At 38.9% G+C, this 18,096-nt stretch overlaps 1 protein-coding gene and 1 non-coding gene across 2 annotated transcripts in view; both read right to left on the bottom strand.

Moving 5' to 3' along the window:
* The window catches only part of LOC131223546 (uncharacterized), a 36,081-nt gene extending 26,511 nt beyond the window's left edge, over nucleotides 1-9,570 (bottom strand). Inside the window, exons 1-4 of the mRNA XM_058219012.1 lie at nucleotides 8,263-9,570; nucleotides 2,298-3,008; nucleotides 1,951-2,079; nucleotides 1,651-1,847 (exon numbers count right to left, since the gene is read on the bottom strand). Coding sequence (XP_058074995.1) covers nucleotides 1,651-1,847; nucleotides 1,951-2,079; nucleotides 2,298-3,008; nucleotides 8,263-9,493 — 2,268 coding nt within the window. The 5' untranslated portion in view covers nucleotides 9,494-9,570. The remainder of the gene's footprint in view (nucleotides 1-1,650; nucleotides 1,848-1,950; nucleotides 2,080-2,297; nucleotides 3,009-8,262) is intronic.
* Nucleotides 9,571-17,786: 8,216 nt separating this feature from the next.
* LOC131223200 (small nucleolar RNA R71) lies at nucleotides 17,787-17,893 on the bottom strand. Its single transcript, XR_009160335.1, has one exon. It is a non-coding gene; the product is annotated as a small nucleolar RNA R71 (small nucleolar RNA).
* Between the last annotated feature and the right edge of the window lie 203 nt (nucleotides 17,894-18,096).

Here is an 18,096-nt window from a genome sequence, read left to right on the forward strand (position 1 = left end):
CACAGGCTTACCAGCTGCTGCTAATTGATCGGCAAGATTCTTGGCATTTTCAAGATACTCGGAACAGGATTTGCTACCTTGAGTCAACGTTTGAAGTTGACGTTTAAGATGGGAAATGCGGGAACGAGACTGAGAAGAGAAACGAGTCTGCAGGGCAGTCCAGACTTGCTTAGACGTGTCCAATCCATACAATGTGGAAACAAGTTTTTCCGAAAGAGATACAAGGATCTATCCAAGGAGACAACCATCTTTCTTCTGCCAAACAACATAGGCAGGATTGAATGAACCAGAGGCAAGATTTTTTGGAGGACAGGTTTCAGTACCATCAATGAAGCCAACTAAGTCGTGTCCTTGGAGGAGATTAAGGAACTGCATTTTCCATGCCAAATAATTGTGGGAGTCATCTAGCTTAACGGAAATAATAGTGGAAGAGGGTAGAAGGGTAGATGGTGGAAGGATAGGTTCAGGGATGGAGGTGTCATCGGTGTTGGCCATTTGGAGGATGCAGAAGCTGGAGAAAGGATCGGTTGGAAAAGCGTGAGCTTATAGGATGTTAGTCTTTGATACCATGTAAAATACTAACAATTCAATAGAAAGATGAATACAGAGGATATCTTTGGTTTGGTTAACACACTTGAACCGTGTAGTTTTCTATTATATTTATAGCTATACAACTGAGAACTGTCAAACGTATAATTAGGAAACAAATATGAGCAAAATAAGGAAACAAACAAATACAATCAATTACACATTTGTAGGAGAAAGTTACGCCAATAGCTGGATTATTTTGAATTAGTAACAGAATGGATGGAGTGAAGAATTGGTGCAGATGCTCCTGGATTTTCTGCTGAAGATTCTGATAGTCTAACAATATCTCCTTTCATCTTAATAGATTTAAGGTGGTATGTTCCCAACTTTCTACTAAAAAAACAAAAGAAGCTATCTTTGATGGTCCATGACTATCTTGATATACAGGTTCAACCCGAATGTGAATGCTTTGTAAAAACAAGGGCGCTCGAGCTTTATTTTCTGGCTGAGCCTGCCCGCCCAGCTTGTAAGAATTTTTCCATATCAATGATATTGGAGTTTGTTGTTGTTTTTTTTTTTTTGAGGTTCAACACACTCACATGACAGATACTGCCATGGCAGATTCTGATACACTGGAGTTGTAATTCTAGTTTTATATATGAAAATTCTTCTCTAGCCAGTCTAAAAAAAGAAAAAAGCAAAAAAAAAGAAAGAAACAGAGGATGGGTACTTAACCTTCCTAACTAACTGAGCATAGAGTAAAAATATTATGAAGTAAAACATTTATGTAAAGAAATGTATGATCAGTATGTCACAACAAAAAAATAAAATAAAAATGAGAAGTAATAAATGAAATCCAGCACACCCAAAGGAAGCTAGCCACATATTTTCATGTTTCCCTTGTTGGAGGATGATGACACATGCATGGAGAAGGCATGCAGAGAAATTTCAATTATCCAGAATAGCAGTATTACAGGTCTTGTAAACCTTATAAAGATAAACAACTGCCAAGGATATACGGGGCAGCCCATGAATCAAATAAGAAAAGAATGCATGACATCTACAACAAGAACTCTAATTTCATTTTATGGAAATATAATATTTGCTCAATGTAAGATTTACCTTGTATACAGGACCAAAGCCCCCTTGTCCAAGCTTATTTGAATCTGAGAAGTTCTCCGTGGCAGCTACTATTGTTCGAAATTCAACAAACGGTATATCCAAACCTCTCTTTCCATCTTCTCTGATGTCTGTTTCATCTGGATCATTTGTACCCAATTGGAACAAGGACATTCCAAGCATTCTTTCCCTGATTATTGCTGTTAGAAGCAAACAACCCAAGTCTTGAGATATTTCTGTGAAATTCTTGGAATACTTGAATGGTAATGGAATTATCCTTAACAATCAAAATCTCTTACTTACCTTTTTTCTTGACGTTAATCCTCCACAAACAATAAATGAATGTGCCCAAGCAAGCTATTCCCATAACAGCAGTTACTGTGACTGTAACGGCCAAAGCTCTCTTCTTCTTCTGTCCATTTGCATCATTCCCTGAAAAGAAAGGACCCACTCTATTAAGTCATGAAATTAAAGGATGAGGGATCCAAATAATGGTTTACATGATATTATGCAGGTTTTGATCATTGGTAGAATGAGATGATGCATGGCCTCTTAATGCAAGGACCTTTTTAGCTGTGGCCCTCCTCACATCACTACCATTTGATCATGACCGTAGATACCTTTTGGAGTCGTTTCTTGTGGTACCTTACCTAATACTGATTCTATGCATTTTGCACTCTGATCCCAATGAAAGTTTTCATTGCAAATGCACCTATTCGTTTCAGCTCCTGGCTTCTCAGGCCGGCACTTTGAATTAGGCCAATTGTCGCAATCTTCTTCAGAATAACATAAAGGCTCTGCTGGAGGATCCCAAACAATTTCTAGTCCCTTCTGCCAAGTGCTTGTGGGTAACGATGAATTAGCATTAACAATGCTCATATAAGCACCACACCCAGTATTTAAAATGCCAATGGATAGTACTGTTGACGGCGGACCATCAGCGACATAGCTACAACATTTCTGTGAATCAATATTACAAGACTCTCTTCCATCTTCCATGTATCGATAGCAAGGACTCGAAGAAGTACAATTCAAGGATGATGAGTTTTGGGAAGCTGAGCAATCCCGCAACAAGATAGTATTTTTTTTGGATATTTTGAAGGGTTGGCTATTATTCAAATGTACATCATTGGTTTGGGAACCTCCTTTCGAACAGATATCTGCATCTTCTAGTTTGATCACAAATGTTCGAGTATCATAGTTGATGCTGGTAATTTCATAGGAGCCATTGAGCACATTGAAGTGAAGCTGGCTAGTGGACTCATTACAGTAGACACTATCATAAGTAGGATTGCCACATCCTTTTCCGGCACCCAAAGGGTATTGAACCATGTTGGTGCCACAGTATTCGCAACGCCCTCCTGCAAAATGGCCATTGTGAATTGAGTCCCAACAAGAGGGAAAAAAAGAAGAATATCAGTTGCATAATCTACATAGTATTTCCATAGCAGCTTCTTTTTTCTTTTTTCTTTTTTCTTTATTCTTGTTATTATTTTTTCATGCCTCAGTGGTAGGCTCCATGAGTTTCGATACTCTCAGGTCATGGGTTAAATACCCATGTGGTGTGTGTGGTTTGAGTGTATGTGTAAAAATAAATAAATAAATAAATAGCAAATTTGCAAGTCTACACATATACCAAGTCAGATCTCAGTAGCAAATTTGCATGCCTTGCATGGCCTGGACCACAGGAAATCTTCAACTTTTTTTTTTTTTTCAAAATATACTCAATTCATTGATATGAAATAGATACAAGAGTGACTTCGGGCGGACAAAAAGAGAACGACCCACCTATCCTAAGAAAATAGACTGACAAAAAGAAGCTATCTCAGTCTCAGGTTCGGGGATGCAGGGGAGATCCGCCTAAGAGTTGAAAAAAAAAAAAAACTAGATTAACTGCCATTACCAAGCTTAGCAAGACTGCGCAATAGAAACTTCCATAACTGCCTCGAGCGCATGGATCCTAGACTGCCAATAACTCATAGACCACGAGGGTGGCGAGACCTTTGAAAGAATCCTCACAACAGTTTTAAAGTTGCTGGCCACTTCCACTTTGAGGAAGCCCAATTTGGCACAAAGGGAGAGGCCCTCCCAGATGACCCTAATCTCAGCTCTAGAATTGGACCCAAAGCCATAGCCAGAAGAGAAGCCAAACAAGAATTCCCCCTTGTTGGCTCTACCGACACCACCCCCGCCTGAGGGGCCTGGGTTCCCAAGCGACGACCCATCGACATTTATTTTAATCCAGCCTCTCTTTGGTCTCGACCACTTGACTACTTGCAGTTTCTTAGGCATAAAGAATTTTTAAAAAAAAAAAGGAAGGAAAGGAAAAAAAAAAAAAAAAAAAAAGAAAAGAAAAGAAAAAAGAAAAAAGAAGAAGAAATCTTCAACTCGCTTATAATTGACACATGAAACGTGGCATATATACCCGATGAGTGGACAAGATAGATTTTAGGAATGGGGCACGTTGATAAAAAGCCGCGCCTAGTCTATGGGCGCATGGTTCATCTCATCAATCTGTCTTCAATCCACATGTGGTGTGGACACTCTATGAGACCCGTTGTGATGTCTGTGTTTTATATGTTTTTGCAGCACATTTTAAGGCATGAGCCCAAAATTGAAGCATATCCAAAGCTCAAGAGGACCACACCACGGGAGTGAAGTGATGTGGAGTGGGCCGCATATAATCATGGCCAAGATGGACATGCAAAAATAGGCCTGATCGGAGATGGAAGTGATCAGAACTTAAAACCGAACTTAAAACCGGCATATCTCACAAACCGTAACGAGTTATCCGACATGCCATATATGATTTTGGGATAGGACGAGCTACTTTAGCCACCCAACCTTGTTACGTCGGGTTACCTCCGCTAACTTTGCAAGATTCCATTAGATCGACGGTCGACTTTCCTTTTTTTTTTTTTTTTTTCATTTTTACTATTTATAGTAAGTTTTAGTTTGATTATAACTCTTCATTGATTTAGGAGTTGTGTCCAACATGAAAAGTGCTTACAATAATTAGGAGAATAGCATGGTTGAGCCAAATAGGACACTTACCATTTTTGGCTGAAAATCATGAGGTCTAGTGGAAATCACGACCATCTATAAATAGTATGTTTACTATTTATAATAAGTCACAATTTCTAGGAGATTTAGTTATATTATGACTCTAGAACTTATTCCTAGGGCTTATGTTATTATTTAAGAGGTTGTAAGCTCATTTTTCATCATCAATTAATTTATTACAAATTTCTAGAAATTATTATATTTTTATTTTTCTTCATGGATTCGAGACATCTTTATGAGGAGTCGAAAGAATATTTATCCTTCCTGAGGAAGATAGTGCTCGACCTCAACACGTTCATTCTAGTGTCATGAAGATAATGAGTTCCAACCTTAAAACCTTTCAAGGCTCAGAGTTATGCTTATTTGTCCTCTAACTTGCTCATGATGTCACACGGACCTAGATGAAGGGAAAAAAACAAATATAAGCTTGATAAATAAATATATATATATATATACACACACACACACACACACACTATCCAAATAAGTTTTCAACAATAGGAATTCCCACGGCTTCCTATGGTGTGGCCCACTTGAGCTTTGGATCTACCACCCTTTTGGGGCTTATGCCCTAAATGAGCTCTGAAAATGGATTAATGGTGTTGATGAAACACATACATCACAATGCACACCTCAGAGTATCCACACCGCACTATAATCTATAACGCTGTGTCGTGAGCTCTTCACTACACAATCGTCTGCGTCCGACACTTTCACTCTTCAATGGCCACGACGTAGTAAAATGTCGGTGAAAATATTGTGGCCGCTCGTTTTCCAAACGCTTATTTATTTATTTATTAATTATTATTATTATATGCTAGAGTATTCAAACAGTACTATAGGTTGGAAAGATCAAATTCCACATGTGCCGTGCGGATGTGACTGGCCCCAACCGCGTTGATGCGTGGCGTGGAATTGGTCTCGGATTTCCTGCAAAAACCTTTCTTATGAACTTCTTGCGCAGGAAACCTAGATGGGCTCACCGTGATGTTTGGTAAGAAATCTACCTGTTCATCCATTTTGTGAGCTCATTTTAGGAATTGAAAAATAAAAAACGAGAACGATCCAAGACTCAAGTGAGCCTCATTAAAGATAAAAAGTGAACCGGGATTGCATCATTCCCACTGAAGAAACAAATATTATAATGATTCAAAACTTTTGTAGCCCACAAATATTTCAATTGTAGAAATTCAATCCTCACGTTTTCGGCCCACTTGAGTATTGGATACATCTCATTTTTGTCCCCATGTCTTAAAATTATCTCAAAAAACGGATGAATGGAGTAGATTTCTTAAAAACATCACAGTGGCCCCACATAGGTTTCCATGGCAGCCACTTGATGACAAAGGCCTGGGTTGGGAAGCTACGTGGAGCCTACCATGATGTTTCATAAAAATCTACACTGTTCATCCATTTTTTTCATATTATTACACGAGACAAGACTAAATTCATGTGGATCCAAAACTCAGAGCGGCCACAGGAGAAAGAAAACTAGAGAAAAAGTTTCCACCGTTGAAACCTTCCTGAGCTTCATCTTAATATGTATAAGCCATCCAAACTATTTATAAGTTCATTTCCACTATGACGAAGTGAAACAACAAAACTATTAGCATTATACTAAAATATTGTGGCCATACAAATGCTTAAACGGTGGCAATGAATCTCCACTTGAGTTTTGGATCATCTGATTTTATTTTATTTTTTTATCTTTGTCTATTATCCTAAAATAAATTGAAAAAAACGATTCGACCGGGTGGATTCTTCGGAAACATTATGGTGGGCACACGTGGCATCCCAGCGCAGTAACTTTATGCGATAGCCTTTCGCAGAAAATCCTTGCGTCCTACCCCGCCGGGATGATGATCCGTCCGGGCAGGGTTCCGTGGGACCCACAGTGATGTAAGTGTTTTATCCATGCCGTTCATCACTTTTCTTGTATCATTTTTAAGTTATTCGCTAAAACATGAGGGAGATAAATTCTTAAGTGGACCACAAAGTGGGAATTGAACTTCCACCGTTAAAAATTTCTTAGGAGCTACCTGGAGAAGTTTAGGATCAAGCTGATATTTTCTTTCACACTTCATCCACGTCCACATGACCTTATGAATAGGTTAGATGGTAAAAAAAACATCACGGTTGCCTTTAGAAAGGTTTCAACGGTGACTGTCATTATCACTGCAGCTTCCTTTTGTGTGGTTTATTGGAGCTGTGGACGTACTTCATTTTTAGGATAATATATTAAAATGATACGATAAAAGCGATGAACGGCGTGGATTAAAAAACTTACATCACGGTAGCTCCACAGAGCCCTGCTCGGACAGATTACCGTCCGGGCGGGGTAGGACACAATCCACGTCCGTCCGCAAAGTAGTCACTTCAAAGAATCTGGGTCCCACCCTGCAAGACTTAAACGACCCGCAATAGAAACCCTTTTTTTTATAGCCACACATTTCTACTTTTTAATTTATCATTTTCACGGTTGACTGTAAGCCCACGCATCCGTCAACCACCACTCCTACTGGACAGCAGAGGAAATGAGCAGGAACATCCAGGGCATACCAGAATTTTTTAGTTTACATGCCTGAGTTTTCAAGCACCAGTTAACCGTCTATTTGCAATTCACAGAGTAAAAGGTTGTGATAGTCACGAGATCATCAGGGCATGAACCATTCACAATGGGCCACAACCATGGTTTAAAATATCGGCAGATACGTATGGTGTATCGGCCATCGCAACCATGTGAACATAGGAAAGCGGCTTGATCTCTTCCTGAGTAGTTGATGCTATTAGTTTTTAAGTGAAAAAAAATAAAATAATAAAATAATGATAAAAAAATGGGTGCAGACCACAACTGGGTTGAAATGTAAGAAAAGTCCTTCAAGGTTGATAGCTGGATGGTCTGATGATAAAATCATCCATCTGGTGGGCACTACTTGGATGGACCACATCAAAATATCACATAGATTGGATGATCCTGCACATCCATCAATTGAATTCTCATTGAATGTGAACATTCAACCACAAGATTTTCCTTTTTCTTCTTTTTCTTTTTTCCTTCCCAGCCAGTCTTTTTGAATTCAATCGAACGACGGTCAGGATTATCCAAACAGTATGACAAGTGGGCCGTGGCCCACGAAGGCAGTGTCCACGAGATGGGAGTCCTCCGGTTACCCGACCATGCGTACATACACGCCTTTTTAATGCCGGAGTATCCTTTGGTCGCTCTGTTTGGCTGGACCGATCCCATGGTCTTTGGAGGGATGGGATCGCGATATCCCGGGATATGCATGACGAGTCAAACAGACCCGGTGAACTTGTCCCGGGATATAAGCAATCACATGGATCTTAAAACAATCCACTGACCGGGATATGCCGGGCGTGCCAAACAGACCCGGGATATAGCAATCCCATGGATCTTAAACCAATCCACTGACACCACCACTGTTACCTTAAATTCCATCACATCCCTCCTAATCCCATGGGATTCGCCCGGCCAAACAGGCCCTACGGAATGAAACTTACTGAATAACACTCTTAAGGAATGAAACTTACTGAATTCAGAAGGTGGAAGGCGCAAGTAAAAATCCCATTCTGGATCTTTTGCTTCTGTAACGTTCTCGAAATCCCCTTCCCAAATCCCACACGTATAAGTACGACGGCTCGAGATAAGGGAAGCATAAGCACTGCAATTGCAATTGTGGACGCACAATGCTTTGCAATCGTCTATGCTCGTGGAGGTTCTATTCCATTCATGTCTCACAATTTCGCCGGAGACAGAGACGCCTGGCACTGGCAAGAATCCGCTATTCTCACCACATATCAATGGTGTCTTTCTCCTGCACTCACCTGACCAATTTCCTGAATTCGACTCCGTTGCTGACAATGGCTTGAAACCCGGCAAGCACTTATATACTGGCAAGCCGTTGTTGTCACAGATACCATTCGTTCCGCAGGCCTCAGAAACCTGATCTCCCATTGTAGACCAGAGCAGCTGCCATTTCTGGGTTGAATTTGAAACATGCCACGTGAATAACCGGAGATTGCCTGATGAGTCCAGTTCCAACCTTGTATTGATATACAGGGAAGAGTACATGAAATACGGCTCTCCTTGGCTGCTGTTGGTGCTGAAAAGTAAGATATAGCTCTCGCTTTCGTCTTTCATCCCATTGAAGGAGTTTCCATTCCAGGCACCGCTTCGCCAGTAAATTTTCGAGTTCTGCCGGATGATGAGCCCGTTGTTATCTACACGGAACAAGAAGCTTCCAGAACCCGGGTCGTCGCTGCTTTTCCACGATGTAAAAGTTTGGTTCGCACCAATCTTCATGTCTGGGAGGATTGTATCAGTTGGATAGTCGAAGCTCTGCCAAACATCTCTACTCCCATCTCTCAAGATGAGATTTCCAGAATTTGTGAGCTCTGCAACAGGAAGACTACGCATTGAAATGTTCGTCTGCCAGAGGGACATCCCGCTTCCATCTAAAACCGCAAGGTTTCCATCTTTGTTGAGAGTGAAATGTCCGGAGGAGTCCGTGAGCGGGTTATCTCGGTTGGCGACCCAGACGATGGTTGGTGTTGGTGTCTGGAACTTGCTGTACCATATACCAACATACCAATTAGCGGAATCCCCCAGAGGGAAGAATCCCAGGGTGAAATTTCCACCGTCCGATGATGTTAGGGTTTGCCATGTCATGATCGATTCCCCAAGAGATAGGGTATTTGCTGCGTGGGAAGATAGCATGCAAAAGCAGGATATGAGGAAAAGGAAAGAGATACAGGCAGCCATACCGGAATCAGATCATCCATTGATGTCGCTGATGGTTTCCATAGCCACTATTTTTCTGTGTGTGTAAAAGCACGAAGAGAAGAAAAGTCTTGGGAAAGCAGCACTTACTATTTTTTTCTAACGGGGCATTTTGACCATAATAGCCCCGTGGTATTTCCAAAAGCCCCGGAAATCTTACCTCTTCGTAAACATTCTTTAGATGGCTTCCAATCAAAATTTAGAGAATTAGGAGAAGAAAACGCCCATGCTTTAAAACCTAGCTCCCATGTAGAACTTTTTCTTTTTCTTCTTCTGCTGTTTTTCTTTTCAAACATGTCTTCTAGGAACTCACATCTACCCCTTTATATTATGCTTTTCTGAGTATGTTCATTGTCATCAACTTCTCTAGGTTATGGGTACCGCCAAAATCTTCTAAAGCCTTAAAAAAGTATTGTTTATGTTATAATAATCACATTTCTTAAACATAAAAGTCACTAATATGTGAAAGGCATTTTAAATGAATTTTATTATTTTTATTTTTTTTTATAGAATAATATTTTCTTAGAGATGGAAGTCACTTTTGATTGTGGATAGAGATAGATGGACGTGATTGTTATTGTGGGAAGAAGTGATTGTCGGAAGGGATTTGAGATAGAAAATGATTGTTGTGGTTGTCATGTAAAAGACAATGAATGAGATAGAATTTAAATTTTGTAATGTATGCTTTGGTTGAAGTAGTTGTCATATGTGAAAGGTCGAGGTTGTCATGTGGTAAGGGTTAAGGTCCTGATGTAGAGCGGGTCGCAGACAATTACATGGCCAAGATGGATCAGAAAAGGCCTGGTCGACGACAAAAGTGATCCAGACCATCGAACCTTAAATCGGGCGTATCTTGCAATCCGGAATGAGTTATCTGACGTAAAATATATGATTTTGGGGTAGAACGAGCTACTGAAGCCAACCAACCCTGCTATGCCGGGTTGCGCAGCCCGGAATTGCGAAAAACCCCTGGATTGACGGTCGTTTCCCTGTTTTAATTTCATTTTTACTATAAATAGTAAGTTTTAGTTTGATTATAACTCTTCATCCGTCGGGCTTTAGGAGTTGCGCCCAACGTGAGAAGAGCTTAGAATAATTAGGAGAACGGTTTGGTGAAGCCAAATAGGACACTTACTATTTTTGGCCGAAAACCTTGCGCACTAGTAGACATCACGACCGTCTATAAATAGTAAGTTTACTATTTATAGTAACTCGCGGATTCTAAGAGTTTGAGTTGTAGTTTGCTTCTAATTTCTTTCCCATTGCTTGGTAGCCCTATTTAAAGAGTTGTGAACTCGTTTTTATTCATCAATTAATCAATTTCGAATTTATTAGAATTTATTTATATTTTCTGTTTTCTTTCCTCGTGGATTCGAGAAGTCTTTGTGAGGAGTCCAAAGAAGCTCCGTGGATTCGGAGTAGTTATCCTCATCACGTTCATCCTTGCATCAGGTCCCTAATAACTTAGACCCGTAACACTACAAGGACGATGTCTATGGGGCCTACTTATTGAGTATTAAATATTGTCTTTTTTTTTTTTGTTATGCATTGATTTTATAAGTGTAGATACTCTTAATCGATCTAATTATATATGTTTTTATATGTGAGATGATTTAGAGAGTTAAAATGAAAAGAATGATTAAACAGATGATGATTTAATGATCAAAGAATTATCAAAATACGATTTGGAGATTTAGAGGTATTTAATGAAGAATTCAAGTGGTAAAGATCCAAGAAAACTAAGTGCAAAGGAGAGAAAAAACTCAGAATTACAAAATCCATCAATAAAACTAACAGACTATATCGGTTTCACCTAAAGTTGGTTTGGTTCGACCGAATGTGCACAGAATAATCCAGTAATAAACTATTATTTTTGGAGATAATTTGGCTCGTCTTTTGGTCTGACTGAAGCCAAGTTCGGTGCCATCAAAGGCATGAATGATGCAACCTGAGAAAGATAGAGACTTTAAAGGAAAATTGTCAAAATTCAGCTATAACCAATAGTTAATTCGGTGCGACTAAATGCTATATTTGGTGCAACCAAAGGTCTCAGTCGGTTGCAGCAGAAGCATAACAAAATTGCATAAATTAAAGTCGGTTCCAAGTCGGTGCAGATTTTTCCTATTTAAATGGATGTTTTAGGCTTTCTTAGGGACGGATTAGGGTAGAAAGGGTAAAGCAAGGAGTTGTGAGCCTCCAAGGAGTCCTCATTTTTTTCCAATCCTTTGGTTTTAGTTAGTTTTTATTTTTTATTTTTTCTTTCGAGTTTTAGTTCAATCATGTCTTTGATTGGCTAATCTTTTGACTAGGGCTAAAAGTTGAAGCCTATATTTATTCTTAATATTTTAGTTTACTTTGATTTAAGTAATTGATTTAATTGTTGTACAATTTATTGATATTTGGTTTGAATGAAGATTTACTTTTAGTTTATTTTGATCCATTGTAAACTCCTGGTATATTGGATGCTTAGGAAAGCTAATAATAATTTCTTATACATTTTTTAATGGATTGATCTATAAAATTCATTGATCTTATTGTAGACTGCAAGCACAGTAGATGCTTTAAATTCCCTACGATCAATACTCTTGTGCATGATGTGGGAACTAATTCAATTAAAGTTCAAATCTATTTTGGATATATAAATGATGATTTAACTGCTCCATTATCCGGCTGGATAAGATAAGATTTTGATTTCAGTTGAATTATATGATTGAATCAAGTGAATTAACATTAAGGATGATTATAAGTGGATCCTCAGTACTTTAGTATTTTATCTTTAATATTTTTTTCTCATAATTACTCCTTAAAGAAAATCCCATTAGTTTTATTTCTAAACTATTCCAAAAATTGCACAATCATAAGTTCCTATGGGTACGATCTCGTCTCACCGAGTTATTTCTACATCGCAGTCTTGTACTTGTGATTGTTCAAACAAGTTTTGCAATTATTGTTGGGGACTTTGGTTGCGTTTTTTCTGAATACATCAGTATTAGAATTGGTGTAGGATAGGGTTATGTAACGCCCCGTGCTTTGGAGTACTCAGGTGTTCCTATTAGCATTGTTCACCATCATTTGATAAGCCACGACCCATTACTAAATTTCAATAGTCAGAATGCCAACATCTCATATCCAACCATTAATTTAAACAAATTGATAACTAAACATTAAAACCTATGCAATTTGGCCAACTTACAAATCTAAATAATTTAATCTTTATAACCAAGGACTTATAAGGAAACAGAATGAATGAATAAATGGTCCTAATCGGGGTGTGACCCATGTGAACAATTTAGAAATATACATACATACATACATACATGCATACTTACATACATACATACATACATACATACATACATACATATAATCTAAATACAAATAAATAATTTATCCTTGAAAAACATACAGGACATCCTCAAAAGAGAGAGCTCTGAGAATTAAATATAAATAATTGATAATAGAAAATATAAAAATAAATTGAAATGAAATATAAGACATTACAAAAATGTTATTTAATATTATAAATATATATTAGATCATTTAATCCATAACCCAACCATTAATTTCTAGTTAAATGGTTCCATAAATTATTTTAACCGTTGACATTCAATTTTAGGGTGATCCGACCATTAGATCGACGTAACCAACACTTAGAGACCTTGATTTGGGGTATGGCCCACTTAAGATTTAGATCAGCCCCATTCTTGAGATCATGAGCTTATATGAGTGAACGAACCGAATGGACGTAGTGGATTCCGTCCAAACATCTTCGTGGGCCCCATAATCATCCGCATGTGCATGGGATACACATGCACACGTTGTGCACGGATCCGGAGAGGTCAGTCAAAGCGGGTGGACCCGTGCTCTCTCAAAATAGGAGAGATTTCTCTCTCTCTCCAGTTTGCGCCAGCCGACGGACAACGTCCGTTTGAGGCCTGCTATGGGCCACCATCTTAGATCATATGGACGATCTGATCCGTCCATCGTGTGCGTCCTTCAGCCCTGCTGAGTGCATCCTCATGCACACAAGAACCTCCACCTGCTGAGTGCACCCTCATGCACACAAGAACCGACCCAAACGAAGCCTATAAACACAACCTTTCCATAAATGGAAACTGCCTCCACTGTTGCCAGCTCAGCGATCCAAACGAGGAGGATTCCTCCTATCCGAGACGTCCATTTGAGGAGATCTCAGCCGTCCAACTGAGGGGGTCAATTCCTCAAAACCAGGGGGGAAAACCAGTGGTCGAAACCATCATTTCACCAGCTGTTTTGAGAAGCCAGTTAGTGGAATCAATCCGGGCCATTCGTGGCTCATCCGACGGTGCTAAGAGGCTTAGGGAAATGTTATAAGGAAGGCTAGGATTGCGGATGCAATGGAAGCTTCTCTCATTTTCAGAGAAACATAGAAAACGGCGTTTTTCCCCCTCCAACGAACCCACCACCCAAATACCCATATAGCTTCCTTTTTCTCATTCTCCAAGCTTCCTAGGACAGGTCATGATCCTCCAGAGATGCCGTTTTGGTGAGATATCCATCAAATCCTGATCTGCCATTAACGGCAGATCATCTTCCTCGGCAGGAGTTGCACCGAGTCATCTCAACTCGGGGTCAAATTAGGTCGAGCCATGGGCTCTGTCAAGCCTCTGAAATATTGAAAGAAGAAGAAAGAAGAGGAGATGAGAGAACGTGGTTGTTACACCGCACCAGCGTCTGTCATGCCGCATTTACTGACCCGACCGAGTTCGGTTTGGGTCAGTGTTCTTGCTGACAGAGATGCAGAAATGGAAAGGAGGAAAGGAACAAAAGAGAAAGAAAAGAGAGAGAGAGAGAGAGAGGAGAGAAGAAAAGGAAGGAGAAACAAAGGAGAAGGAGGGAGGCGAAGCTACTGCTATTGTTACCGCTGTTGACTTAATTGCTGACTCAGTATCTGAGTTCCAGCCTGACTGAGTTGCTGGATAGAGTCCAGCCACACCATCTGGTCAGAAGAAGGAAAGAGAAGCAGAAGAAAGAAAGAAAGAAAGGAGAAGAAAGAAGAAAAAGGAAAGGGGAAAGTGAGGGTGAGCGGCTGCATCAGCCCGAACCGAGCCAACCCAACCCGCTGCGAGTCCAACTCGCTGGACCGAGTTCGGACTGAGTTGGGCATGGGTCAGGTCCATTCCAGACTTTGAGAAAGGTTATGAAGAGAAAAGGAAGAGTGAGGGAAAGAAGGAAGAGAAAAAGAAGAAAGAGAAGAAAGGGAGAGAATAGAGGAGTGGTGGTTGTGTTGAGCCGAGCCAACTCGACTCGAACCAAGTCGACTAAGGTGAGTCCGCATCTTTCTCTCCATACCAAAATTCTCTTAATTTCAATGTTAGCAATGCTTAGCCATTAGTAGATCATTATGCTATAACTAGTTATTATAAACAAAATACAATTATTAAATAGTAGTATCCTATTTATCATTCTTAAATATTCATTTAGGATAGTCATTGGTGTCACCATGATAACTATTTCGCTACATTAACTAATATTAATTGTAACACTAATGTTATCAATTATTTTCTAATTATTAAATTAACATCGTTACCATTTCCATCATTACTAGGATGTTAAATAGTATGATGCATGACCATTAGTAAATTATCTATTCTAATAAAAGTTATTACATATAAGAAATTAAAATGATACCATTATTAAATGCTAATGCGTTGTCTTATCATAGATAGTATATCATAATATTAATTACCATCATAATGATTATTAACTACTATTAACTATAACACTAATGTTAGTAAATATTTTATAACTATTAAATTAATATTATAAATAATTACACGCCACTAGGGTTCAACCTTAAAGATCTAACCTAAACCTAAACTCTAGGATGAAAACCCTAATTCCACATTAAAACCTTAAGATAGATAACTCAAATCCTAGGATATGATCTTAAATCTAGGTAGTGCGTGGAACTTGGATCTAATGGTACAAATTCATGAATTGTGTTAGGATTCAATTCTATAGGCGCAAGCACTTTGCAACACTAGTAGGCGATTCCAAGTATATGGTGATGATTCTTCCTCTTGAGCTTTCCATCTTCTCATTAGCTTAAGTTATAGTTTTATTTTAATTTATGAATGATATCACCATTCTATAAACACATGTGTTAATTGTTGAAATTTAATTGCTGTATTATGTGCTTAATGTTCATCCTGTATATTTGTTCATGCTTGTGGATTATTTGTGGATTGCTTATGAACTTTAAACTGGTACATTAGTGGAAAACCCCCACTTATAAATGTACACCCATGCTTGGGATGTAACTCGATTGACGGTGATTGCAATAGACCTTCGATTTAGTGGTTATTGAATGGTGGTCTAAATGGATCATTGATGTGGGCTTACCATTCAAGGTTGTTGTGTCCAATGATTTTTAAATATGGTCTTTATCGTATAGTTTTGATATTCGCCCTATGTGGCATATTTTGATATCCGCCCTACATGATTTTGTTTTGATGTTTTCCCTATATAGGTTCGATGTTTTATACCGTGCAACCACGCGATGGTAAGCCACATATATTGTAATATGATTGGTCACTAGTCGATAGGTTTTCATTAAATATCCTAAGATGGTACCCTCATGGGCCGAGAATAGTGGTAATGAGACACTATGCCCGAGCTGTCAGCTTACGCTGGGCCATGTGCTCCTCATAGTGACCTTTGAGCTTATTTAAATTGGCTGGTTGTAAATGGACTAATAATGACTTGGCTAATCATGCATACATGACATTTTATGATAGCTTGGATTATTATGCTCCACGATTACGCTGAATGTTGCGCTAATGACCAGTCATTCGATTTATGATGATGACTTGGATCATTATGCCCCGCGATTACGCTGAATGTTGCGCTAATGACCAGTCACCTGCCCGTCCGGATGTTTTACCCGGGACACAGACCGTCTAGATGTTTTACCTAGGTCGATGATTGCATGGTGACCCGCCTGGATGGTGTTTCCTAGGTTCGATGATCGCACGGATGAGCATCCCCGAGGCGATGATTGCATTCACGTATCCATACACATAATAAGACTTGCATCATATATTGTTTTGTATGCTTTATTTTATAACTATGCTTACCTAATGCGGATGTGTGTAATCTTGAGGGCAGTTCACACTGAGTTGGCCACTCATCCATCAAATATATAACCGTACAGGTAGCACAGGTGGTCCAGGTGAAATTCATGTTTATATTGACAAGAAGCAAGCTACATTTGACAAGGATGCATGATTGTGATTGCTAAGGGTTGCTACAGGATTTCATATCTCAAATTTGTTGTAATTTATTTTATTTCACATGCAATATTATTTCATTTTATAATTGTAAGAATGAGGACATTGGTTTGTATAAGTCATTATGGGCAGCTCTTGTATATTTTTAATGTAAATGAAAATTTTCCTTTACGTTGATTTGTCCATCCTACGCCCATCTGTTAACTCTGATGAAAGAAAAATACTATATATTGAATTTGACCATCTTTTAAGGTTAACACTCGAGTTTTTGGGAAACGGGTCGTGTACTCGGGTTTGAAAAGTCGGAGCGTTACAGGTTAATTTTTCGTTGTGTTTCTAAATTAGGATTTTCTAAATTCTTAGATACTAACATTATTTTTTCTGTTTTGTAAAACCTAACCTAGAATTGTCAATCGAGTACTATCCTTCTAACCATATTGCTTTAGTATTTCAAATTTCTTATTTTTGCTGTAATTTTTCTTTTTATTAGAAGTATGTTTAGTTTTGAGTTAAGTCTGAAAGTGTTTCATGCCCAAGTAAGTTGTTATAACACTTTATGACTCTCAAGTGAATGAGGATAATTAGTTAAAGGTTTTCATATCCATCACTGGATTAAACAACACCTAAGATCCTTTGAGTTCGCAGAAAATATGGTTGAAAATCAACCCCATCATCTTGCTAAAGAACAACAAGATGAGAATGATGTACACAATGTTCCTCCATCTAGAACTCTATGTGATTATCTGAAGGACGTGCATACCTTCCTGCATGATCTTTCCATATAATACCAGAAATGTGAATTATAAGCCAGGAGTGATCCAATTACCTTCAAAGTTTCATGAATTGAATTCTTAGCGTCCATACCTACATCTCAGAAATTTTGATGAGATTGTAGCAACCTTACACTTCCATAACGTGTCGGACAATACCTTAAGATCGATTGAGACATGGGCTGAGATAATTTGGGAGTTCCTTAAAAAGTTCTTCCTAGTTTATAAGACCACACGCATAAAAGGGTTATTATAAATTTTTTGTAGAAAGAGGAAGAAACTTTCTTCCAATGCTAGGAGAGATTCAAGGATCTTCTAAATGCTTACCCACATCATAGCTATGAAATTTGGCTGGTCATAAGCTTCTAATATAATGAACTGACTTTGCCCATGTGCCAATTTGTAGAGATGCGATGCATGGTGGCCTCTCATCCAACCATCCAAACCAGGTTCGAGTGGGTTTTGGGATCCAATCCCTCTTAAGTCTATCTAATCACATTGAAGTCCACGCGCTAAATGCCCCTAAAGGGTCTAGGTTGTAACG

Source organism: Magnolia sinica, chromosome 1, assembly GCF_029962835.1.
Source record: "Magnolia sinica isolate HGM2019 chromosome 1, MsV1, whole genome shotgun sequence".
Taxonomy (NCBI): Eukaryota; Viridiplantae; Streptophyta; class Magnoliopsida; order Magnoliales; family Magnoliaceae; genus Magnolia; species Magnolia sinica.